Source organism: Panulirus ornatus, chromosome 58 (assembly GCF_036320965.1).
Source record: "Panulirus ornatus isolate Po-2019 chromosome 58, ASM3632096v1, whole genome shotgun sequence".
Lineage (NCBI taxonomy): Eukaryota > Metazoa > Arthropoda > Malacostraca > Decapoda > Palinuridae > Panulirus > Panulirus ornatus.
In genome coordinates, this window is record NC_092281.1 from 19,711,076 (window position 1) to 19,738,607 (window position 27,532).

At 39.3% G+C, this 27,532-nt stretch overlaps 1 protein-coding gene across 2 annotated transcripts in view; it reads right to left on the reverse strand.

The window, feature by feature from the left end:
- The window catches only part of mon2 (Mon2 homolog, regulator of endosome-to-Golgi trafficking), a 133,791-nt gene that overhangs the window by 69,012 nt on the left and 37,247 nt on the right, over nucleotides 1-27,532 (reverse strand). For both annotated transcript variants that reach the window (XM_071695497.1, XM_071695498.1), the window contains 6 exons: nucleotides 25,161-25,358; nucleotides 19,418-19,594; nucleotides 19,057-19,289; nucleotides 13,353-13,495; nucleotides 5,404-5,558; nucleotides 2,865-3,074 (listed from right to left, as the gene is read on the reverse strand). In XM_071695497.1, the coding sequence (XP_071551598.1) occupies nucleotides 2,865-3,074; nucleotides 5,404-5,558; nucleotides 13,353-13,495; nucleotides 19,057-19,289; nucleotides 19,418-19,594; nucleotides 25,161-25,358 (1,116 nt within the window). The remainder of the gene's footprint in view (nucleotides 1-2,864; nucleotides 3,075-5,403; nucleotides 5,559-13,352; nucleotides 13,496-19,056; nucleotides 19,290-19,417; nucleotides 19,595-25,160; nucleotides 25,359-27,532) is intronic.

Genomic DNA, 27,532 nt, shown 5'->3' on the forward strand with positions numbered 1-27,532 from the left:
CTGGTTGGGGGCACTATCCTGCATAAAGTGATTACACCTGTGAACCTCATGAAAAATGAAGACGGTCCTATAACACCATAATGTACTGATTTACCATTCATTTTAGTGTTAAGTGAGAAGTCCAACCCTACCCTACCCACTGCACAACAACAGCAACCCGAAATCATCACATTACTTGGGTGTTTCACTGTCTTTAAGGTGAAATAAGTCATATCGGCAGGCACCCTCCAAGCTCCTCACCCTCCCCTGACTTGCTCCACAGTTGTTCACTCCAGTCCTTGCATTCTTTGCAAATGCAAATTGTTTGTGTTTCATGCCATTCACATGCAAGGGATTGGCAGCTGGAAGAAATGTGAAGTTCTTTTTGCTTGCGATGTTGAATGGTTCTTTGAGAGACGTTTTGTAGAACTTTTGAAGGATTTTCTTGAGCTTGGCAGCTGAAAGGTGAGGTTCTTTCAATACTTCTTGTCTTAGGGAGTTATCTGTATATCTAGATCTAGAAGTTTTCCTTGGGTAACCAGGGAAGGTTTTAGTGGTGGGATGAAGGTGTCAAGAAGGCCACAAGCACGGACAACAACTGCCTGATCTTGTGTTCTAAGTGTCCAGAAATCTCAAGTGTGTCACAATTTCTTTCTTCCAGGTGAGGATCTGGACTTTCTCCTTAAAAAAGAAAGAGCAATCCATTTTGAAGCACTCGTGGAAGAAACAATATCCAGAAGCAAAATTCCCAAAATGAAATGGCAGCCAGATATAAAAAAAAGATAATCATTCCCTAAAGAAAGCCTGAGGTACATTGAGGCAGGTTGCTACTGCTCACACTATTAGGAACAATATTCTCAGTGAACAAATCCACAATAGTTTCACCCCGTGAGTGTCATACGCTTGCACCCACAACAATCCATTGCCTTTGAAAAATTTGGGGGACAGACAAGGATTTTTTTAGACACTGTATTTCAATGTATTACACTTTAATCATTTTGTATCTACGCTGCTAAGTTACTTTCAAGATTGGAATGGTGCTCCTTATGCCTTCTATTTGTTGCCAGGCATGTATAATCATACACCTTTGTCTTTCCAGACTACAGAGTTCAAGTTGTTTCAATCTTTCATGATAGTTAAATGCTGTAGTCCAATGATTATGACAGTAAAGCACTTCACTATTCACTCTAATTTCTTTATTGCAATCTGCTTAACTGATGACCACACAACACAGCATTATTCAATTCTACTTCTAATGTATACATTACAAATTTTTATCATTAACTTTCATGTAAGTGAAACATAAGGGATAAGTGCAACCATGCCTTGTAAAAAATGTGTGTATTCTGTTTAGGTGTAAGTAGAAAAAATAAATCATCTGTCATTATACATGACAGCTAGAGACTGAGTGTGAATGAATGTGGCCTTTGTTGTCTTTTCCTTGCACTACCTCGCGCACAAGCGGGGAGAGGGGGCAGTCATTTCATGTGTGGCGGGGTGGTGACGGGAATGAATAAGGGCAGACAGTATGAATTATGTACGTGATGTATATATGTATATGTCTGAGTGTGTATATATTTATGTATATGTTGAGATGTATAGGTACGTATATGTGCGTGTGTGGGCATGTATGTATATACATGTGTATGTGGGTGGGTTGGGCTATTCTTTCGTCTGTTTCCTTGCACTACCTCGCTAACGCGGGAGACAGCAACAAAGTATAATAAAAAAAAATAAAAATAAATAATCACATAATTGTTGAGGATCCTTGCCACCATTAGGGCCTGCTATTCCTAAATTCAACATCCTGCCTTATCAATATGGACAACAATACAACATTTTTTGAGTATCCTCCTAAATAAAATTGATTTCTATTTACAACTACCCCAAGATTTATTTCTATGAAACACTCCTATTTTTTTCATCTTTGAAACTGTACTGTTACATACACGTGTATGGGGGTGGGTTGGGCCATTCTTTCGTCTGTTTCCTTGCTACTGCGGGAGACGGCAATTAAGTATAATAAAACAATAAAATTTTTTAAACATGAGAAACTGATATTCATGGAGTTGAAAAGGAAACTTGATAGAGGAGTTCTGGGTTACACACCTTTCCTTTCAAATCTATATTGAAGCAGCACAATCTACAAAAATTTCATAAAATCTTAGGTCTCTTACACAATAAATTTGTGTTTTAAAGGATAAAATTGCAAGATCTTAAATTTCAAGCAGTAAAACTGAATTTTGTGTATGTTATATATGCCTTTCCTTCAGTTTTACCAGTGGAAGATGAAAATGACCCTCAAAACCATTTCAGTGTTGATCACTTTCACAGCTTAAAATGCTGAAGACTCAACAGTTAAGCCAAAAACATTAACTGCAGAATTCTGCTTGACAGTATGACTCTCACATCAATGAAGTAGATGCCTCCTCCTTGAATGGAGAAAACAGAAGGTGCAAAAAAATGAGGGTTGTCTTAGAATACACAAATCAGGAAGAAAACAAGAGTATCGAAGCACACAGAGACAGACAGAAATGAGGAGAAACAACAAAAGACAGAAAACAGGATAATACCTATGTTTAAAAACACAAAACCCAAAAGATCAAGCAATTTCAAAGAGGATATTTTTACTATTTTAGCCTTGATGAACTATCACCTCTTTTGAGGTTCAACACATAGTTCCTAGTTAAGTAACATGATACACTACTGCATATATACACATCCTTAGCAAACACTTCATTATGGGTCACCGACTTAGTTCCTATTAGCAATAATCTGTAGTTACCTTAGATTCAGATTATTACAGACTCAAAACAGAAACTCTTGTAAGAACAACTCATCTCCAAGCTGTTTTACAAATCAAGGGCAATAATGCAAAGTCTCACCTCAGAGTCATAATACTGATGCTGTGACTCAGTACTCGGTGAACGATGATGACCTCGGGTAACAGAAGTGGAGGATGCAGCAGCCGCCACACTTGCGTTATTGAGCACTGTAAGTGTGTAGTGGGGAGGGAGACATGATTTGCACAAGGCAGTAATGAAGGCATCACGTGGTGTTGTCAGCTCCAGCTTGCCAGCTAAACTGGCAAAAGTCTGTTGATGGATAAACAAATATATAAAAAGATATAATAATAATAATGAAACTAATATAAGTAAAGGAAAATTATAGAGATAAAATCAGACTCATGCACTTTCAAATAATTCTCATATCAAATCTCATTTAAACGATTAGTTCAAATCTTGTTAATGCAGCTCCATGACATATGTGTATAATTAACTCTCTTTTCTTCCAATAACACCTTTCAATCTCTCTGTCTTTCCTAAATCGAAGAATGAAAAATGCTTTCTCTCATGGGTGGTATCCCATGAGGCATGAGTGATATCTTAGAACTCTGAAAATTAGAAACCTCTTAACCCTCTAACTTTCACATGAAGTAAATGCCTCTCATCCCTCCTGACCCATCTATTTAACAATGCTGCCTCTAATCAGTGATGATATCATCATCCCTGGACCATCATTATAACTTGCCTTATAATTCTCAGTGCATGCACATCAAACCAATGGAGGTCACCATTAGTTTTGAGAAGCGTTTTTTCAAAAGAGAGAGGAAGAAAGGACTGAAACTTACAACTGTAAAAATTCATTCTTCATCATCTCCTCTTGAACCTCAATTACTTATCTTTAATCATTTATCCAATCATAGGATATTGTTGCATTCTTGCACTCAAATTTTCAAGGCATCCTTCATCTTCACATATGTCGGCATCCTAATGCTGTTCTTATTAACACAACAGTGGTGAGCATATGCTAAAGTGCAAGACCATGGTACGCTCCAGCTCATTCTGAACCTAGAACCTTTCCTCCTCTTTTCATTACCCTTTTGGCAGGTCCACTTGTAGTAAGTGTTCACTGCATTATTTTGCACAGTGGTGACTAGTTCAAATGGGCAGAAGTGTACAAATATACAAGTGGCAAATGATCCATCCCCACTCACCGAATGCTAGGAGAAAAATGATGTGGTGGGCAAAGTGGCATGCACAACACTGGTACCCAACAATGCACAGCCTCATGGGTTTGTATTGTGTCACAACAGTTTGTTTTATGAAAAAATGGAAGTAATTTAGATACTTGCACGATATCAACAGTGTTACATCAAATCAATCTATATCCTGACACTACTGTATCATATTTCCATTCACTTTTACATCATAGTATCAGTCTTGCCACAATACTGTCCTTATGCAATCTCTGTCCATACGCATAATATCCCACAATTCCATACAATTCAACAAACAGTAATACTTTAGATTCCCACTGTTTTCTTTAACATTTCTTTCATTCTTAATTTCAGTTTCACAATATTCTTTACTTCAGGGGCATTAAATTTCATTTCATTTCTCCTACATCCATTTATTGCCACTGTATCAGCCAATTCACTTCTAACCAATCCAACATATGCTGGTACCCAAAGAGATGTATGTATAATTTCTTCCCTTATTTACTAAATTCCTGAAACCAACTTTTTTTTACTTAAATGCACTTATTCATTTATAATATCCTTTCTTTTGATCTTGTCAAAGGCACACCAGAGTCACTTATTCCCAATTATATAATTTTCAGAGGTCATATCTTCTTCACTTAGCACTTCATTATGAGCAACTACTTCTGTGTTCAGAAAACTCCATCACTCAGTCTATCACATTTCTTTTTCCATCTCCTGTTTCTCCATGCCATAAAGCCTATTCCAATCATTCTAACATCTAGGACACTTACATCAGCATAACAAGAAACAGCTTTACTTTTTCACTTAGCAAAGATATATAAACAAACAAAAGAGATGATTGCAGTACCTAAGCAACTAATGAGGTGGAAATAATCAGATGGGTGGTAAAAACTGAGTATCCACTGATACAAGTTACAGCAATGGTATACAAAAATCATACACAGAATCTTTATATGATTAGTTTCTTTTCCATTACAAAAAAGGAAATCTGAGCTAGTTAACCAAGTAGGAATATCTAATAAGATAAAGGATAAAGAAAAAGATACAATAAGAAGGAAAGGTAAAGAAAGGTAAAAGAATTAATAAAAGTGTGAGGAAACAAGAGATGTTGACAAAGAATCTGTGTAGGACATGTGAAAAAGGATGAAGACTGAAGTATGACCAAGTCAAAATACCATAAACAACTGAAAATTCTTATGCAAGTCTTTGTTAGTACTGTTCATCTCAAAGTGAAGTGAAAAGCTTAGATCAGTGGAAGGATCTGGGCCAAGATGATATGCTAATAACTTATATGGACACAATCACTTGTCATATGGACACTTCACACTCCCAACTAATCAAAGAACCATCATTAATAAATTTACACAACAAATACTAAATTCATAGAGAGCATACTGTCTATTTCATGTTCAACAGACCTGTATAGCTTTCAAAATATTCTCTGTAGCAGCTTCATCCGTGCATGCTTCTAGCAAAATAGTCAGAGCAGCTAGAAGACCACACCATGCTGAGTTAACCAGTTGTTCATGTAGCTTTCGCTCTTCTTCACTAGGATTATACTGCTCACTCACTCCTGCATAAAAGCATAAAATCAGGTATAATATATACCAAGGGATATACAAACAATTACAAAACAAAATATAGAAAAGTAGTTGAGAGGTGGTGTGATCAAGTAAGTAATGAAAGGGTAAGAGAGATGTGTGGTAATAAAAAGTGTGTGGTTGAGAGAGCAGAAGAGGGTGTGTTGAAATGGTTTGGACATATGGATAGAATGAATGAGGAAAGATTGACAAAGAGGATATATGTGTGTCAGAAGTGGAGGGAACAAGGAGAAACAGGAGAGCAAATTGGAGGTGGAAGGATGGAGCGAAAAAGATTTTGAGCGATCGGAGCCTGATCATACACAAGGGTGAAAGGCATGCAAGGAATTGAGTGACTTGGAATGATATGGTATGCTAAGGTTGACGTGTTGTCAATGGACTGAACTAGGGCATGTGAAGCATCTGGGTTAAATCATGGAAAGGTCTGTGGGGCCTAGATGTGGATGGGGAGCTGTGGTTTCAGTGCATTACACATGACAGCTAGAGACTGAGTGTGAGGGAATGTGGCCTTTTTTGTCTTTTCGTGGCGTTACCTCGCTGAAAGGGGGGGGATGCTATTTCCTTTGTGGTGGGGTAGCAACAGGAATGGATGAGGGCAAGCAAGTATGGATATGTATATGTGTACATATGTATATGTCTGTATGTATATGCATGTATATGTTGATTTATATATGTATGTATATGTTGATATGAATATTTATTTATTTTATTTTGCTTTGTCGCTGTCTCCCGCGTTAGCAAGGTAGTGCAAGGAAACAGACAAAAGAATGGCCCAACCAGCCCACATACACATGTATATACATACATGTTCACACACGCACAATATACATACCTATACATCTCAATGTACACATATATATGCACACACAGACATATACATATATACACATGTACATAATTCATACTGTCTGCCTTTATTTGTTCCCATCACCACCTCGCCACACATGGAATAACAACCCCCTCCACCCTCATGTGTGTGAGGTAGCGCCAGGAAAAACACCAAAGGCCCCATTCGTTCACACTCAGTCTCTAGCTGTCATGTAATAATGCACCGAAACCACAGCTCCCTTTCCACATCCAGGCCCCACACACTTTGCATGGTTTACCCCAGATGCTTCACATGCCCTGGTTCAATCCACTGACAGCACGTCGACCCGGTATACCATATCGTTCCAATTCACTCTATTCCTTGCACGCCGTTCACCCTCCTGCATGTTCAGGCCCCGATCACTCAAAATCTTTTTCACTCCATCTTTCCACCTCCAATTTGGTCTCCCACTTCTCCTCGTTCCCTCCACCTCTGACACATATATCCTCTCGGTCAATTTTTCTCCACTCATTCTCTCCATGTGACCAAACCATTTCAAAACACCCTCTTCTGCTCTCTCAACCACACTCTTTTTATTAACACACATCTCTCTTACCCTACTATTACTTACTCGATCAAACCACCTCACACCACATATTGTCTTCAAACATCTCATTTCCAGCACATCCACCCTCCTGTGCACAACTCTATCCATAGCCCACGCCTCGCAACCATACAACATTGTTGGAACCACTATTCCTTCAAACATACCCATTTTTGCTTTCCGAGATAATGTTCTCGACTTCCACACATTCTTCAAGGCTCCCAGAATTTTCGCCCCCTCCCCCACCCTATGATTCACTTCCGCTTCCATGGTTCCATCCGATGCCAGATCCACTCCCAGATATCTAAAACACTTCACTTCCTCCAGCTTTTCTCCATTCAAACTTACCTCCCAATTGACTTGACCCTCAACCCTACTGTACCTAATAACCTTGCTCTTATTCACAATTATTCTTAACTTTCTTCTTTCACACACTTTACCAAACTCAGTCACCAGCTTCTGCAGTTTCTTACATGAATCAGCCACCAGCGCTGTATCATCAGCGAACAACAACTGACTCACTTCCCAAGCTCTCTCATCCACAACAGCCTTCATACTTGCCCCTCTTTCCAAAACTCTTGCATTCACCTCCCTAACAACCCCATCCATAAACAAATTAAACAACCATGGAGATATCACACACCCCTGCCGCAAACCTACATTCACTGAGAACCAATCACTTTCCTCTCTTCCTACACGTACACATGCCTTACATCCTCGATAAAAACTTTTCACTGCTTCTTACAACTTGCCTTCCACACCATATATTCTTAATACCTTCCACAGAGCATCTCTATCAACTCTATCATATGCCTTCTCCAGATCCATAAATGCTACATACAAATCCATTTGTTTTTCTAAGTATTTCTCGCATACATTCTTCAAAGCAAACACCTGATCCACACATCCCCTACCACTTCTGAAACCACACAGCTCTTCCCCAATCTGATGCTCTGTACATGCCTTCACCCTCTCAATCAATACCCTCCCATATAATTTACCAGGAATACTCAACAAACTTATACCTCTGTAATTTGAGCACTCACTCTTATCCCCTTTGCCTTTGTACAATGGCACTATGCAAGCATTCCGCCAATCCTCAGGCACCTCACCATGAATCATACATACATTAAATAACCTTACCAACCAGTCAACAATACAGTCAAACCCTTTTTTAATAAATTCCACTGCAATACCATCCAAACCTGCTGCTTTGCCGGCTTTCATCTTCCGTAAAGCTTTTACTACCTCTTCTCTATTTACCAAATAATTTTCCCTAACTCTCTCACTGTGCACACCACCTCGACCAAGACACCCCACATCTGCCACTCTATCATCAAACACATTCAACAAACCTTCAAAATACTCACTCCATCTCCTTCTCACATCACCACTACTTGTTATCACCTTCCCATTTGCCCCCTTCACTGAAGTTCCCATTTGCTCCCTTGTCTTATGAACTTTATTTACCTCCTTCCAAAACATCTTTTTATTCTCCCTGAAATTTAATGATACTCTCTCACCCCAACTCTCATTTGCCCTCTTTTTCACCTCTTGCACCTTTTTCTTGACCTCCTGCCTCTTTCTTTTATACCTCTCCCACTCATTTGCATTTTTTTCCCTGCAAAAATCGTTCAAATGCCTCTCTCTTCTCTTTCACTAATAATCTTACTTCTTCATTCCACCACTCACTACCTTTTCTAATCAACCCACCTCCCACGCTTCTCATGCCACAAGCATCTTCTGCGCAAGCCATCACTGATTCCCTAAATACATCCCATTCCTCCCCCACTCCCCTTACCTCCTTTGTTCTCACCTTTTTCCATTCTGTACTCAGTCTCTCCTGGTACTTCCTCACACAAGTCTCCTTCCCAAGCTCACTTACTCTCACCACTCTCTTCACCCCAACATTCTCTCTTCTTTTCTGAAAACCCTAACAAATCTTCACCTTCACTTCCACAAGATAATGATCAGACATCCCTCCAGTTGCACCTCTCAGCACATTAACATCCAAAAGTCTCCCTTTCATGCGTCTATCAATTAACACATAATCCGATAACGCTCTCTGGCCATCTCTCCTACTTACATACGTATACTTATGTATATCTTGCTTTTTAAACCAGGTATTCCCAATAACCAGTCCTTTTTCAGCACATAAATCTACAAGCTCTTCACCATATCCATTTACAACACTGAACACTCCATGTATACCAATTATTCCCTCAACTGCCACATTACTCACCTTTGCATTCAAATCACCCATCACTATAACCCGGTCTTGTGCATCAAAACCACTAACACACTCATTCAGCTGCTCCCAAAACACTTGCCTCTCATGATCTTTCTTCTCATGCCCAGGTGCATATGCACCAATAATCACCCATCTCTCTCCATCTACATTCAGTTTTACCCATATCAATCTAGAATTTACTTTCTTGCACTCTATCACATACTCCCACAACTCCTGATTCAGGAGTAGTGCTACTCCTTCCCTTGCTCTTGTCCTCTCACTAACCCCTGACTTTACTCCCAAGACATTCCCAAACCACTCTTCCCCTTTACCCTTCAGCTTCGTTTCACTCAGAGCCAAAACATCCAGGTTCCTTTCCTCAAACATACTACCTATCTCTCCATTTTTCTCATCTTGGTTACATCCACACACATTTAGACGCACCAATCTGAGCCTTCGAGGAGGATTAGCACTCCTCGCGTGACTCCTTCTGTTTCCCCTTTTAGAAAGTTAAAATACAAGGAGGGGAGGGTTTCTGGCCCCCCGCTCCCGTCCCCTTTAGTTGCCTCCTACGACACGTGAGGAATGCGTGGGAAGTATTCTTAATCCCCTATCCCCAGGGATATGATATGAATATGTATGTATATATGTGTATATGAGAGGATGGGCGATTCTTCATCTGTTTCCTGGTGCTACATCGCTAATGAGGGAAACAGTGATTAAGTCACTCCATCTACACCTCCAACTTTTCCAACTTTCAGGTGCCACTGTTCTCTCTTCACCCTCTTTGTACAGCAAAGTCTTTCTCTCACCTATGCCTAGTTCTTTAATTCTAGACCTCTTATCATACAGTACAATATCTGCATCTCTTTAAGCTATCATTCCCACTGTTCTTTAAAGTACCAAATTTTACAGCCCAAAAGACGAATCAATTTTCCTTCAAAAAGCCTTCAAAAATGATGTTTGGGTATCAACTGAAAGTATGTGGATATGGTCCGAAGACAATTTCCCAGTACTTACTAGCACTAATACCTTACACCTTACTTTGCCTCACTCTAGACCTCTTATCATACAGTACAATATCTGCATCTCTTTAAGCTATCATTCTCACCGTTCTTTAAAGTACCAAATTTTACAGCCCAAAAGATGAATCAATTTTCCTTCAAAAAGCCTTCAAAAATGATGTTCCATCTTATGGGTAGAAGGTAAAGTATTGGGTATCAACTGAAAGTATGCGGATATGGTCCGAAGACAATTTCCCAGTACTTACTAGCACTAATACCTTACACCTTGCTTTGCCTTACTGTTTTCTAATATCTTATCTACCCAAATGCAATTATCAGTGAAAAATTGTGGTTTGGAATCAAAGATGAAATACTTTTGAAAGCGTTCAAGAATGCGGAACTACAATGCAATGCAAAGGATGTTACTGAAGATGATCTCCTTCATGAAGATAGTGGCAGTTCTACGAGCCGTAATGATGATGACACCTTGAGTGAGGCAGAGATGACAAAAGTGATGGTGAGGACATGGACTTTTGTGGCTTTGAGGATGCTTAAAATGACTGGTTTTGACTTTTCCTTATAAATGTTTTCAATGTATTGCTTTCAGCACTAAAATTTGTTGTGTATGAAATACAAGAAAAGATGTAACTAATGTTTCATACATCTTTATGGTGGAATCATGAATAATATGGGGAAAGACCAAGGTACACTGTTTGATCTGATCAGAAGACATGATGATGGAGTCTGTGTTCCTCTTAACTTCATCAAAACTATGTGTAATTTTAGTTGTTTATATGTTATGAAACCCCTGCTAATATAAATTAAAATGTCCTTTGCAACAATAAAACATTCAATCAGTACACAAGGACACCTCAGCATGCTTGAGAAGCAATTTATATTTTCCTTAGCTATTCTCTGTGAAATCATGGTGCACCTAATGTATCAGTGCATTTTTGATCTGTAAAATACATTACTCTCTTAACCTTTAGTAAAGCTTATCCTCAGTCACAAGCAATCTCCTAGACATATCTAGTGAATGCTCACTTTCTAATTCCTTATCTCACTGTTAATCTCCCTTTGATCTTCATTTGTGTTTTTGCCAAGATTCTCATTCAATTCAATTTAAATCAAATCCACCAACTTTTCTCTTTATCAACTGATACATTCCTTCATACCTGTTCACTGTTTCCTGCCTTAGCAAGGTAGTACTGGGGAAAAGATGAAAAAATTACCTCATTTGCTCACATCTACTCTCTAGCCATCATGTATGAAAAAAAATCAGAACCCACTATCCAGAGCCAAGCCCGACAAATTATTTCTCTGATTTCCCGACTGCTTCATATCCCCTGGTTCAGCCCATTGACAGCATGTTATCCACTGAAAAATATGATCTATCCTATGCCCACTTCTTACCCTGTTGAATGTTTCAGCCCTGCCACCTTAAAACCTCACTCCATCCTTACATCTCCTTGCTACTGCTCCTTCTTCTTCTTCTTCTTCTTCTTCTTCTTCTTCTTCTTCTTCTTCTTCTTCTTCTCTCCCTCTTAACTCTATCCATTTCTGCACACTAAAAATCATTCATCTGAAAACACTCAAGCTCCAATCAATTTCCATTTCCTTACCTAATTCCTTTTACACAACCTATCGAATGTCAAGGGTACGCCTTGTAGCAAGCTTTCTGTAATTACCAAAATTCAAAACAGCACTTACCAATTAGCATTAAGTAAGTGAACTATTCTAATAAGATGCACACTGCCAATATCAAGCTGGAAGAAGTCAAACTTGTACCTATCACCTGCTATGTTACACATAAAATGCTAGGCAGGCTGAATCACTCTCCAGTGCTGTTGTCAGTGTTCGTAATCTTAAAAATGCTGCACATTCATAACAGGTCAAGATGGTATCACTTCAATGCCAACATCATTAAAAACCAAGCAGGGTGCAGGTAAAAATGCTGAAGCAGTCACAAAGTTAAATACATAACTTGAAATAAGCCATACAAACTCTGTTATATGGCCTGCTGGGTGAGAAACCTTAAATAAAAAACCCTGATTACATTTGTTGTTCATCAGAAAATATATGAGCAACATCTTTTATATATCTGTCTGTATCTATGATGCCTGTTTCCAACTGGAACTCTCTCAAGGTGGTGGCCATAACTAGTGAACTCAAGTGCTTCTTCTTAGCCTTTAGTGCCTCACCCTTAACAGATCACTAGTAGAAGGAAACTCTAGTACAGTGTTTGCAGAAGCTCCTACACATGTTCTCACTGACTACTTAATGCTCCAGCCTAATGTTCCTACCTACTACTTCTACTTATGTTTCTACCTAATGCTCCACCCTAAATGTTCCTACTATTTTGCCAAAAGGCAGGGCTAGCATATAGTTATGAAGAATGAGTTGTTAAGTGTTGTCAAGTGTTATGTACAAAAAGGAGAGACTGTATGTTTGTGGACAGAATACCAGTAGTTCATATGTGGGTAGGGCAGAAAGAAAAGGCAGCTACCTGGATCAGAGGAGTGCAACTTGAACACTAAAATGCAGCCATCAATAACCCTTTCAATACCCAGGCAGCTAGTTCTGGTAATATACCTCCCTCGTCACTGGCTGTCTACCAACTACTACTTACATCTTTTATAAGTTCCATAATGAATCATAACAAGAGAGTCAGATATGATCCCTATACTGATTTCAGTGGTGAATGGAATGGTTGCTGCATGTCTGAATAAGGAAAGCAGTTCCTTATGAGACAAGCCTCTGGTAGCCTGCAGTTGGGTAGTTAACAATTACATGAACTACACTTCAGGTTTCTTAAGTCAAACAACGTCCAACCTGAAATATCCGAGGCTCTAATATATGAAGAGGGAGGAAAAGGCATGTGGTTGTGAAGGTGAGATACAGAGGAGACAGGAGAGGGGGAAAAAGACAGTTCAGGAGAAAGGAGGAATGGAGAAGACAGAGAGTACAGACAGAATAGACAATAAAGAACGAGGAAGAGTACTGGAGAATGGAAGCTGAAAGACGGTAAGGCAGAGAGGGCATAGTATAAAATGGGGAAAAAGAATCAAACAGAGACTAATTTATTTTGTTGCAATAAAGTGCCAAAGACTTTTCTTTTACCTGTTGGACCATCACTGGTGGCAAGTGGACCCATCATGACCAAATGAATAGAGCGGATAATGTCCAAAAGACAGTAGTATGCCACACTGACACCATAGCCATCAGGTATTGTTGGAGGTTCTAGCTTGTCAAGCATTTCTAAGCTGTGATGGAAACAAAATAATTAAAATTTTCAAGTTTCATACATTCACCATAAATTCTTAAGGTGTAAAACATAAAAAGAAATTTCAGCCTCTTCCAGCCATTTCAACTTACAAAGGAATACAAAGTTAAAGCAGAACTGCAAATAAAAACTATACGGCTCACCTCATATCAAAATCAAGTAATGTTACCAAAATATATGCTATGGGATGCACAAAGCTAGTCACTGTCAAATTCAAGTCCTAATTTAATCTAAATGAAAAAATTCTCTCACAGAAGTGGCAGATAATATATTTTACAAATGGAGAAGCAGCATGAAGGTAAAGAAAAGTGAAGAGAATTGCATAAACTTACAAGGAGTCTTAAACATTTTGAATGTTAGTTTAATACTTACTTGACAAAATTCTATCTATCTATCTATCTATCTATCTGATGTCTGTTCCCAACTTGAACTCCCTCAAGGGGTCAGCCATGGCAATAGAGTCTCCATAACTAGTAAACTCCAATGCCTCTTCATAGCCTTTAGTGCCTTACCCTAAACAGACCACTGACAGAGGGCAACTCTAGTGCAGTGTTTGCAGAGGGCTCCTACCTAATGTTCCTACTTCGACCTACAACCCCTGCATAATGTTCCTACCTACTACTTCTACCTAATGTTTTTACCTATTGCTTCTATCTAAATGTTCCTACCAACTACTTCTACCTACTGTTCCTTCTATTTTGCCAAAAGGCAGGGCTAGCGCATAGTGCTCACCACAGGAAAATCTAGAATTATGAAGAATGAGCTGTATGAGTTGAGTGTTATACAGTATCATGAATGACAAGGAGAGACAGTTTGTTTGTGAACAGAATGCCTATAGTCCATGTGTGAGTGAGGCAGAAAAAAAGACAGCTACCTGGTTCAGAGGAGTGCAATTTCCCAGCCACTGAAGTGCTGGCTTACTACACAGCTGTCACAAACCCTCTCCACACCCAGGCAGGTAGTAAAATTCAACCTTACCAAATGAAGAGTATGAGGATTTAGTAGAATATAAGCTTCAAGATTCTGTGTATGATAAAGGACAGGGAGTCGACAGTGTCCCTAGCTTGTTGCCAGAGTCCTACATTAGGAGAACAATCATGGAGACAAACTGTATGTTGGCAAATATCAAAATACTTTTCAAATACTATCTATCACCTACTTACAACCTGTGCAACTTATGATCATCGGCACACATGACCGAAAAGATATATTTAAAAAATAAAGATAAATACTTAGAAAATACTTAGAAAAGCAAATGGATTTGTATGTAGCATTTATGGATCTGGAGAAGGCATATGATAGAGTTGATAGAGATGCTCTGTGGAAGGTATTAAGAATATATGGTGTGGGAGGCAAGTTGTTAGAAGCAGTGAAAAGTTTTTATCGAGGATGTAAGGCATGTGTACGTGTAGGAAGAGAGGAAAGTGATTGGTTCTCAGTGAATGTAGGTTTGCGGCAGGGGTGTGTGATGTCTCCATGGTTGTTTAATTTGCTTATGGATGGGGTTGTTAGGGAGGTGAATGCAAGAGTTTTGGAAAGAGGGGCAAGTATGAAGTCTGTTGGGGATGAGAGAGCTTGGGAAGTGAGTCAGTTGTTGTTCGCTGATGATACAGCGCTGGTGGCTGATTCATGTGAGAAACTGCAGAAGCTGGTGAGTGAGTTTGGTAAAGTGTGTGAAAGAAGAAAGTTAAGAGTAAATGTGAATAAGAGCAAGGTTATTAGGTACAGTAGGGTTGAGGGTCAAGTCAATTGGGAGGTGAGTTTGAATGGAGAAAAACTGGAGGAAGTGAAGTGTTTTAGATATCTGGGAGTGGATCTGGCAGTGGATGGAACCATGGAAGCGGAAGTGGATCATAGGGTGGGGGAGGGGGCGAAAATTCTGGGAGCCTTGAAGAATGTGTGGAAGTCGAAAACATTATCTCGGAAAGCAAAAATGGGTATGTTTGAAGGAATAGTGGTTCCAACAATGTTGTATGGTTGCGAGGCGTGGGCTATGGATAGAGTTGTGCGCAGGAGGATGGATGTGCTGGAAATGAGATGTTTGAGGACAATGTGTGGTGTGAGGTGGTTTGATCGAGTAAGTAACGTAAGGGTAAGAGAGATGTGTGGAAATAAAAAGAGCATGGTTGAGAGAGCAGAAGAGGGTGTTTTGAAATGGTTTGAGCACATGGAGAGAATGAGTGAGGAAAGGTTGACCAAGAGGATATATGTGTCGGAGGTGGAGGGAACGCGGAGAAGAGGGAGACCAAATTGGAGGTGGAAAGATGGAGTGAAAAAGATTTTGTGTGATCGGGGCCTGAACATGCAGGAGGGTGAAAGGAGGGCAAGGAATAGAGTGAATTGGAGCGATGTGGTATACCGGGGTTGACGTGCTGTCAGTGGATTGAATCAGGGCATGTGAAGCGTCTGGGGTAAACCATGGAAAGTTGTGTAGGTATGTATATTTGCGCGTGTGGACGTATGTATATACATGTGTATGGGGGTGGGTTGGGCCATTTCTTTCGTCTGTTTCCTTGCGCTACCTCGCAAACGCGGGAGACAGCAACAAAGCAAAAAAAAATAAAAAAAAAAATAAAAATAATGTTTGGTTGTCTGTCTGCCAGTACTAACAGCTGAGTGTGTATGATAGTGACTGTCAGACTGTCAGTGGGTTGGGATAGGCAAATGAACCAGTGTAAATGAAGCAGTCAATAGAAACCATGAAAAGGTCTAAGGGGTTGGTTGTGGACAGGAGCCCATGATTTCAGTGTATTACATGACAGCTAAACAATAACCATAAGTTAATGAGGCCATCCCTTTACCTGCTCCTGGCACTACCTGCTAATATAGGAAGCAGTTACTAATTATGAAAAAAGTTAAAGAAAATCCAATGTGAATAAAGTGTGAATAGCTGGCATAAAGTAAATAAAGAGGTTTTGTAGAGAAATGTAATACAGAAATGAAACAATGTAAAAAAAGTAATTCATTTCTAACAGGGGTAGAAACTCTGCCTCCTGATGTGCTAACCAGCTTGCTGCAAAATAATTTTCTGAATAAAAAGTACTCTGAGCCAATAAGCTACTTCAATGTTTTTCTCAGAAATTGGAGGAACATATCATGACTTTTAAAAATGAGCGTTCCTTGCAAAGAAAGATTCATAGACCAAGGCAAAAACAATTAAAGAAGCTAATCAGCCCAGGTCAAAAAAAGCCAGTTATTAACCAAATACACACAAACAACCAAGCAAGGCAAAAATTTCAGTAGATGATTTCTAAATAAAAATGAATTCAGACAAGGGACAGAAACGAGTTCAAACAGTTATGACTAGATCTTAATAAAAAGAGAGAATGAATACTTTGTCATATTTACACTGGATAGAGGAAATATCAATAAAGAAATAAAGGACAATTCATCAGAAATCACAAGGCTCAAAAAATCTGAAGAAATTATTGAGAAACGCGACCACAAATTATCACAGTTTTAGGAAAAATAAAGAAACTCAGTAATCACATTCAAGATTATGAAAGGTATCATCAGATAAGGACAAACATAAGGAATTAAAGAATACAGGCAATTGGCATGAAAACTGATTTAAATTTGATGAGGGATGCAGAAGAAACATAACCAGAGAAAAGATGGTGGAATGATGGAAAAAAAAGACAAGGGTCTTTTCTAGATGTCCTAAAGGCCATTCAATAAGAAAAATGCTCATAATACAGAGTAAAGAAACTGATGAAAACAGCATGCAGGTAGCAGAAGTTGGATTAATTACTGAGGATGATCAACAGACTTAGAGCATGAAGTGATACAGTGGAATGGAGATCTGAAGACAACAAAATTGAAGTACACAGAAATTAACTTAAGGCTATAGAAATAATAATATGCACCATTAGAGAAGGTGCAATCTGGGAAATCTATGTTCTTGGTAGATGACAGGTTTAGAAAACTGAAGTGCATATAGGATCAGTGCTTGTTGGCAAAAGGGGAGATTTCAGAGAAGACAGAAAAGTAAAGATTGGCAAAACAGCACTGAAGTGCACCAAAAATATATGATTTGGCGTGCAGGAGGGTGAGATGTAATCACTGATAATTTTTGGGCTGGAGTATATTTCAGAAAAAGAGGAAATGGCAATAAAAGGAGGAATGTTGTTTAAAAGAGTACTAGAGGCTACAGAAATGAAAGATGCAATTTCTGTGATTAAAAACAAGAATTGTTAGAAATAATCAAGACATAAGGGGATGAATTGCTGTGGTTTCATTAGAGTTGGAGGGATGCAATACAGGAAAATTCCCATGCTTTTCACAAAGGCATGTTTACTAGCTGAGCTTATCATCAGGGCTATTTTTGTCTAATGCCCTATACATGCTAAAAACAAATACAATGATTTGCAAAAGTATATTAAGGCTTCTTAAGTCTTTTAAAATCTGTATATCATACTATAACAGTTATCATGGCTATCATTATTCAATTGTTGGTTTACTAAATCTGTCAGTTAATACTCATCAACATTCACTAAAGTCTCACTTAGGTTACAAAGATTCCTGATAGCAGGTTACGACTTACAATTGTTATTGATGCCCTTCACAAAAGAGTTAAAGCAATTCATTCTTGATAGTCTGAGCAGGAACTTACTCTGTTAAGTTAATAATGGTTCTACTGAAGCATAAAAGCCCAGGTTAACAAAGAAGAGCAATCATCATACCACTCATCAACAGCAACTATACCATCATTCATAAAGCTGTTTCTTATAAATACTACTCATTTGGTGAACAATCACAAAAAGACTAAGTATTCACATATGCCTTAGACTTCTGAGTCACATGAAAGGTAAATGATCAATATTCTTAATATGGTTATATTTTGATTTCTCACTACATTTTCACAGTTCACAAAATCAAAATCACATCCTGAGGTCAGGACAAAGACTATGCAACCATCTTGCACAAAATTCACATGAAACCACAGGAAGCCTCCCTAAATGAGCAGTTCTAACATACATCTTAAATGGCAAGAGAGTTTTTCAGCAAAGGAGAACTGCATGTTGAGTACCTTGAAAGTTGGACTGACTAAATGAGATCCTATCATAAAGCAAAATCTTGGTTATGGGGTGGAAATAACTGCTATCCTAAATTGTGACCTCAACTCCTGCTTGGCTAATTTTGCTTACTTTGACACTGGCTGATCTTAGTTTATTTGAATTTTCATTGAATAGTCAGAAGCTGGTCAACAATCCATTATAATGGCAGGTTAAGTTTCCAAATAATGATGGACACAAAAAACTATAGCATAAAAGATACAGCACATCTTTCAACTGTAGCATACAGTCTACACATCAAGGGTAAATCATACACTCTGTGCTATGAATTTTTTTCCCCTTGCATGTATTGCTTTAGCCATTCCACAGCATTGGCTAGGATTATTCTTTTTGTCCCTTGTGTGTGTTGCCTGAGCCATACCACAGAATAACTGTTAAAAAAAGCACATCCTGAGAAAAACATCCTCTAAAGACAGCTTTCTCCTCAGGATCATATTCAAGATAGAGAAAAAGCTGATGTACTTACTATGAAGACTTGGCTTGTCCAGTTGGAATGTTGACACAAAGGGGAAGATAAACACCTCGGTAAAAGAATGCTGGTTGAGGGGAGACTCCTGGACCTACTGGCATGCCAGCCAACAGTGCAGGAGACTGGCCCTGTGCTCCACCCTGGTTGCCACCAGCTAATTGTGAACCAGCACTTGATTGTGGGGAGATGAAAAGCGACTGCACGAAGGCACCCAAGCTGTTTACTATATCCTAAGAAAGAGTATTAGTAATGATAAAGTTAAGATCAGTACTGTAAAATGCAGTTACATGCAGGATGAGAGAAATAGAGGAATTTCAAAATAATCAAAAGCTTATAAACACAACACTGAACAGCATACCTGGAATATTTTTGTAGCATGAGGCTTCATATCATAGTTGGTACAGAAAGACTGCAATAAACTAGGTTGTGTTGCCAACTTGTGAAGCACCTCCAAGGCAAGACCACGTTGCCACATTGGCCGATCACCATCCAGGAATTTCACCATCAAAGACAAAAATATTTCACATTGTGTAACCTGAAATATTTTAAAATGCATTAATTTACAGATAAATAAAACCATAGCATACTATACTACAAAGGCAATTACTTGTCCCACCTGTCTCTGGTGCCAAGGAGGGGGTTGAGTTCAGGCAGCAGCAGTACCTGTTCCTTCCATTGCCCTTTTTCACTCTTTCTTCTTTCTTTCTTTCATACTATTCGCCATTTCCCGCATTAGCGAGGTAGCGTTAAGAGCAGAGGACTGTGAGGGAATATCCTCACCTGGCCCCTTTCTCTGTTCCTTCTTTCGGAAAATAAAAAAAAAAAAAAAATGAGGGGAGGATTTCCAGCCACCCGCTGTCTAAATATCCAGCTAAATCATCAAACCATTAGTAACTTATAAATATTTCTTCCATCATCACCTCTAAATGAGGTCATCACAGAAGTGCTTACAAATGGGGATGCATTCCACTGTTACTTCACAGATATGAGATATATAAGGGCTTCATTGAGGTGTTGGTGATACTTCTAATAACAGTAAAGATTATAAACATATTATTCCATATATAAAAAGGGTCTCCATGGTTGTTTAATTTGTTTATGGATGGGATTGTTAGGGAGGAAAATGCAAGAGTTTTGGAAAGAGGGGCAAGTATGAAGTCTGTTGGGGATGAGAGAGCTTGGGAAGCGAGTCAGTTGTTGTTCGCTGATGATACACCGCTGGTGGCTGATTCATGTGAGGAACTGCAGAAGCTGGTGACTGAGTTTGGTAAAGTGTGTGAAAGAAGAAAGTTAAGAGTAAATGTGAATAAGAGCAAGGTTATTAGGTACAGTAGGGTTGAGGGTCAAGTCAATTGGGAGGTGAGTTTGAATGGAGAAAAACTGGAGGAAGTGAAGTGTTTTAGATATCTGGGAGTGGATCTGGCAGTGGATGGAACCATGGAAGCGGAAGTGGATCATAGGGTGGGGGAGGGGGCGAAAATTCTGGGAGCCTTGAAGAATGTGTGGAAGTTGAAAACATTATCTCGGAAAGCAAAAATGGGTATGTTTGAAGGAATAGTGGTTCCAACAATGTTGTATGGTTGCGAGGCGTGGGCTATGGATAGAGTTGTGCGCAGGAGGATGGATGTGCTGGAAATGAGATGTTTGAGGACAATGTGTGGTGTGAGGTGGTTTGATCGAGTAAGTAACGTAAGGGTAAGAGAGATGTGTGGAAATAAAAAGAGCATGGTTGAGAGAGCACAAGAGGGTGTTTTGAAATGGTTTGGGCACATGGAGAGAATGAGTGAGGAAAGGTTGACCAAGAGGATATATGTGTCGGAGGTGGAGGGAACGAGGAGAAGAGGGAGACCAAATTGGAGGTGGAAAGATGGAGTGAAAAAGATTTTGTGTGATCGGGGCCTGAACATGCAGGAGGGTGAAAGGAGGGCAAGGAATAGAGTGAATTGGATCGATGTGGTATACCGGGGTTGACGTGCTGTCAGTGGATTGAATCAGGGCATGTGAAGTGTCTGGGGTAAACCATGGAAAGCTGCGTAGGTATGTATATTTGCGTGCGTGGACGTATGTATATACATGTGTATGGGGGTGGGTTGCATTTCTTTCGTCTGTTTCCTTGCGCTACCTCGCAAAAGCGGGAGACAGTGACAAAAAAAAAAAAAAAAAAATAATAATAACAAGTGAAATTATTTAGATACCTGGAAGTGGGCATAGTAATGAATGGAACCATGGAAGCAGGAGTGAGTTATAGTGTGGGTGAAAGGGTAAAGGCATTGGGAGCAATGAGGAATGTGAGGAGAGGCAGGTCATTATCTGGGAGAACAAAAATGGATTTGTTTGATGATAATGTAGCCCCAATGATGTTGTATGGATGTAAGTCATGGGCTGTTGATGAGGATGTGCAGAGGCAGGTGGCCATGCTGGAAACAAAATGTTTTAATACAATATGTGAAGTGAGGTGGATTGATCAATTAACAAAAGGGTGAGACAGAGTTATGGTAATAAGAAGAGTATGGTTGAGAAAGCTGAAGAGAGTGTGCTACAATGGTGTGGAAATATAGAGAGAATCAGTGAGGAGAGGTTAACAGAAAGGATACATGCATCAGAAGTGGACAGGACAAGGAGAAGGGGCAGGACAAACTGAAGACGGAAGGATGGATTAAAAAGATTAGAGTGGTTAGCTCTGAACATGCAGAAGGATGAAAAATGTGCATGTGTAAGAGTGAACTGGAGTGATGTGGTATACAAGCAGCAATGTGCAGTCAGTGGGCTGAACAAGGGCATATAAAGCACCCACCGGAATACACAGAAAAGAGCCTAGTTATGGATGGGGGCTTCAGTTTCAGGTGCATTACACATAACAGGTAGAGAATGGATATGGGCAAATGAAGCCTTACTTTGTCTGTTCCTGGCATTACCTTGCTAAGGTAAGAAACAGCGTACAAATATGAACAAAAAATAACAATAATAATGTTTTTATGTTTACTGAATTAAGACAGCCTTTGACTTAAAATGCACAGCTGAGATATTACAGTACTGGAAGGTCATAAGAGTAACTAATTTTTTTTTTTTTTTTTTTTTTTTTTATACTTTGTCGCTGTCTCCCGCGTTTGCGAGGTAGCGCAAGGAAACAGACGAAAGAAATGGCCCAACCCCCCCCATACACATGTACATACACACGTCCACACACGCAAAATATACATACCTACACAGCTTTCCATGGTTTACCCCAGACGCTTCACACGCCCTGATTCAATCCACTGACAGCACGTCAACCCCTGTATACCACATCGCTCCAATTCACTCTATTCCTTGCCCTCCTTTCACCCTCCTGCATGTTCAGGCCCCGATCACACAAAATCCTTTTCACTCCATCTCTCCACCTCCAATTTGGTCTCCCTCTTCTCCTCGTTCCCTCCACCTCCGACACATATATCCTCTTGGTCAATCTTTCCTCACTCATTCTCTCCATGTGCCCAAACCATTTCAAAACACCCTCTTCTGCTCTCTCAACCACGCTCTTTTTATTTCCACACATCTCTCTTACCCTTACGTTACTTACTCGATCAAACCACCTCACACCACACATTGTCCTCAAACATCTCATTTCCAGCACATCCATCCTCCTGCGCACAACTCTATCCACAGCCCACGCCTCGCAACCATACAACATTGTTGGAACTACTATTCCTTCAAACATACCCATTTTTGCTTTCCGGGATAATGTTCTCGACTTCCACACATTTTTCAAGGCTCCCAAAATTTTCGCCCCCTCCCCCACCCTATGATCCACTTCCGCTTCCATGGTTCCATCCGCTGACAGATCCACTCCCAGATATCTAAAACACTTCACTTCCTCCAGCCTCTCACCATTCAAACTCACCTCCCAATTGACTTGACCCTCAACCCTACTGTACCTAATAACCTTGCTCTTATTGACATTTACTCTTAACTTTCTTCTTCCACACACTTTACCAAACTCCGTCACCAGCTTCTGCAGTTTCTCACATGAATCCGCCACCAGCGCTGTATCATCAGCGAACAACAACTGACTCACTTCCCAAGCTCTCTCATCCCCAACAGACTTCATACTTGCCCCTCTTTCCAAAACTCTTGCATTTACCTCCCTAACAACCCCATCCATAAACAAATTAAACAACCATGGAGACATCACACACCCCTGCCGCAAACCTACATTCACTGAGAACCAATCACTTTCCTCTCTTCCTACACGTACACATGCCTTACATCCTCGATAAAAACTTTTCACTGCTTCTAACAACTTGCCTCCCACACCATATATTCTTAATACCTTCCACAGAGCATCTCTATCAACTCTATCATATGCCTTCTCCAGATCCATAAATGCTACATACAAATCCATTTGCTTTTCTAAGTATTTCTCACATACATTCTTCATAGCAAACACCTGATCCACACATCCTCTACCACTTCTGAAACCACACTGCTCTTCCCCAATCTGATGCTCTGTACATGCCTTCACCCTCTCAATCAATACCCTCCCATATAATTTACTCTCCATCACTGAGACCTACTTACTTCCTCCTGATGTCCCACCCCCACAGACTGCCATCTGTCACCACAATCACCTTGTGCCACTCAAAGCTTGTATTGACAGATATAAGAATAATTGTATACATGCCATTGTGAATATCATAAACAGTCTATGAACAAATGCGTAGCTAAGCAAGTAATCTGATTAGTTTTCTCATAATTAGATTTGTGTTAAGTCAGTTCAACTCAATCAACTTGTAACTATTCACTGCTTGATGTCCAACCAATCACCACTGAATGTGTGATATGTAAACCATAGTATTTATTCTGTAAAGATTCCTTTGTATCTGCCACTTTGACTTTGTATATGTACCTTACTACTATTCAAAGCACAGAGATATCCAACCATAATTTACCCTTTTATTATTAGTTATTATTATTTTATCCCTGGGGATAGGGGAGAAAGAATACTTCCCACGTATTCACTGCGTGTCGTAGAAGGCGACTAAAAGGGAAGGGAGCGGGGGGCTGGAAATCCTCCCCTCTCATTTTTTTTTTTTTTTCTCCAAAAGAAGGAACAGAGAAGGGGGCCAGGTGATGATATTTCCTCAAAGGCCCAGTCCTCTGTTCTTAACGCTACCTCGCTAATGCGGGAAATGGCGAATAGTATGAAAAAAACAAAACAAAAAAAAATTATTAGTTGTATTAGTTACTCTCATGTATACAATTATTCTTATATCTGTCAATACAAGCTTTGAGTGGCACAAGGTGATTGTGGTGACAGATGGCAGTCTGTGGGGGTGGGACATCAGGAGGAAGTAAGTAGGTCTCAGTGATGGAGGTGCATCAGCAGTTATTGACAAACCGCCATGTGAGTTGCAGGCATTAGTCAGAATGTGTGAAAGGTACAGTGAGATGAGAGCCTCTTAGCAGGAAGTGAAAGATTGGCCCAAGATAATTCTACATGCTATTTTCTTCACTCTCTCCAGCTGGTCACTCAGTGTAGCTGTAAGAGGGGAATACCAGGATGGGGAAGCATGAATAGAGATTGGTCTCATTTAATGAATCAATTTAGTATGTAAAATAAAAAATAAGAGGCACTTTATTTACTGTGGAAGTTCATATTTTACTTTCACATACTGGGCAAGGGAAGAGGATGTACGTGAAAAACACTAGAAAGTTGTATGCATCTGACCCCCCTAATTATAACAGGAGCTGAGAACAGTACCAATAACACAGTGAAGTACAATGTAGTTTACAAAGCTAAGGGTCTCTTATTTGCAATCTCCTTTATTGGTAAGTAAACAAGGTTTGATGATATCCATTTTTCATTTTCATGTTTTAAATCCTTAATCAAATTCAAAGCTCAAGATTAAAATTCCAAAAGAGTGAAGTTTAGCCTTCCACTTAATGAAGAGCTTTCCTAATTCATGAGTTATGTTATAGTAACATTCAAGTTAAGGAGCTACCATCATTCAGGGAAAATGGCATACTTAATATTTCCAAAATCATTCTATTGTATCTACTGTGCATGGTGGTCTGATGGACTCAGTATCCTGTAAAAGATATAACTAAACTACAGGACTCACCAACAGGGGATAATACTTCTGTATCAAAACCGAAACGACTCTTAATAGCCTCATGGCTATCGGAAAATATGGCTTGTCTAGAGGTGTTGCCTGCTGGACGCTGGCAGGCACTGAAGCTCGATACTTGATATTTGGGGAGAACAACTTGATGACCAGAGCACACACTCTGTCCTTCAGCAGAAAGTTGAACTCAGGGTGCTGAAAATAAATCACTAATGAAAATCAAGTTTACATAGTGGAAAAAAAAGGCATACCTGTGTATAATGCAAAAGCAAAATCAAGTAAGATATAAAAAAAACTACCAAACAGCTATGGAAACATGATAGTTTTAGAAAGAACATAAAAGGTGAAAACAGAAAAGGAAGGGTAAATAAAATAATATATTTGCATCTAACATGCATACTGCTGAAGGAAGAAAGATCCCATAGGAAATTTTTCATTATAAAGTCAGATTATCCTCATAAATTTCCTTTGAACACCATGATCACAGAGTATCTCGCCTTGTCCAATGCATGTTCCTCTCCTATACACACATTAGGGTTCCCTAACTACTTTTCCATAATTAGCATCACTCTTCACGAAACCATGCACTCACTTCAATAAATGTACACTTTTTAAGTCTTTCCATATCCAGTCTTTACAGAAGCTCACACAATCTTGACAATATCCGATCTTTCATCAACTGCACCACTTTCAGTAACAGGTTGGGAAAACAGAAGTGAAAAATTACATAAATTGTTTATCTAAGTGAAATATGAATAAAAGAACAAATATATGACACATGCATAAGTAATAAACATGGGAAAAGGTGATCAAGTATGAATAAATAAATACATATAATATATGTATGGAATGGATGTGGGCAGCAGGTGTGGATGTGTACATGTGTATATATGTATATGTCTGTGTATGTATAAGTATGTTATACATTGAAATGTATATAGATGTATATGCGTGCATGTGGGTGTATATACATGTGTATATGGGTGGGTTGGGTTATTCTTCTTAAGTTTCCTTGCGCTACCTTGCTAACGCTGGAGACAGTGACTAAGTATATTAAAAAAAAATGTATAATACATATTGAACCAGAGCATGTGAAGTATCTGGGGGTAAGCCATGGAAAGTTTTGTGGGGCCTGGAAGTGGAAAGGGACCTGTGGTTTCAGTGCATTACACATGACAATTAGAGACTGAGTTTTCTGTTCTTAATGCTACCTTGTTTTAAGTCATGTGGGGATGAGCGAGTATCAGTAAACTTTCAGGAGAATAAGATGTTTTGGAAAGGATCACAATTTAGCATGTGATTCCTATGAGTCCATGGGGAAATGAAATACGATAAGTTCCCAAATGCACTTTCGTGTAATAATCACATCATCAGGGGAGATACAAGAAAGAAATATGTCAGTTGAAGTACAATGAAGAGAAGTAGCTAGGACTGACTTATATTTCCATAACGTGGGGTTTCCAAGGCAGAATGGATGTTACAGTCTTACCAGGGGAATACAGAACAGTCAAAGGAGAGATGAAGGTTGCGGGGAATTTTCGACAGAGATCAGCAGAAACTCTGTCTCCAAGGCATTAAACTTAAATCAGATTTCATCCACCCCACTGAGATATCCTGTCCCAATCTGAGTTAAAGAGAAAGTTGTGTCATGATGATATGTAGGTTGAGTGAAAGAAGAGTGAAAGAAGGAGCAGATTTGAAGGATAGGGAGGAATGCAGTGTTGAGCCATCAGCATATGAGTGTATCTGGATAATCATGGAAGAAAGAAAATCATTAATAAAAAGGAGAAAAAGTGTTGGATACAGGACAGAACCTTGAGGGACATCACTGCTGATGAGAAAGGAGAAGAGGCTGATCCATCAAAAATCATGGAGACAGACTGGCTAGAGGGGAAGCTAGATATGAGGGAGCAAAGTGAGGGAGGAAAGCCAAAAGAGCAGATCCCAGTGATGAGACCCCCAATACCATACCCTGTCAGAAGCTTTTTGGATATATCAAGGGCAACTACAAAGGATTCACCAGAATCTTACATAAACATGACAATCTCAATGACTTCAGTATGTGCATAGCATTCACATAGGTCAGTCTGGTATGAAAATAAATGGAGATTTTGAAGCTTGAAAATTATTTTCTAAGGGATGAAAAATTCTCTTTCATATCCTTTTGAAAAATCAAGGTTGCTACCTTCTTTGTATTAACAGGGAAGTCTCTTGTAAAACATCTACAGCATTAATTGAGGAATCTACTAGACAACTTTATCAAATGTTTGTGATGCACTGTGAGATGTTATGGAATTCTTCAACCAGTAGAGTACTGGAATTCAGAAAAATGTAGTTAGAACACTAGAAACAATGTTTAGGTGCCGCAG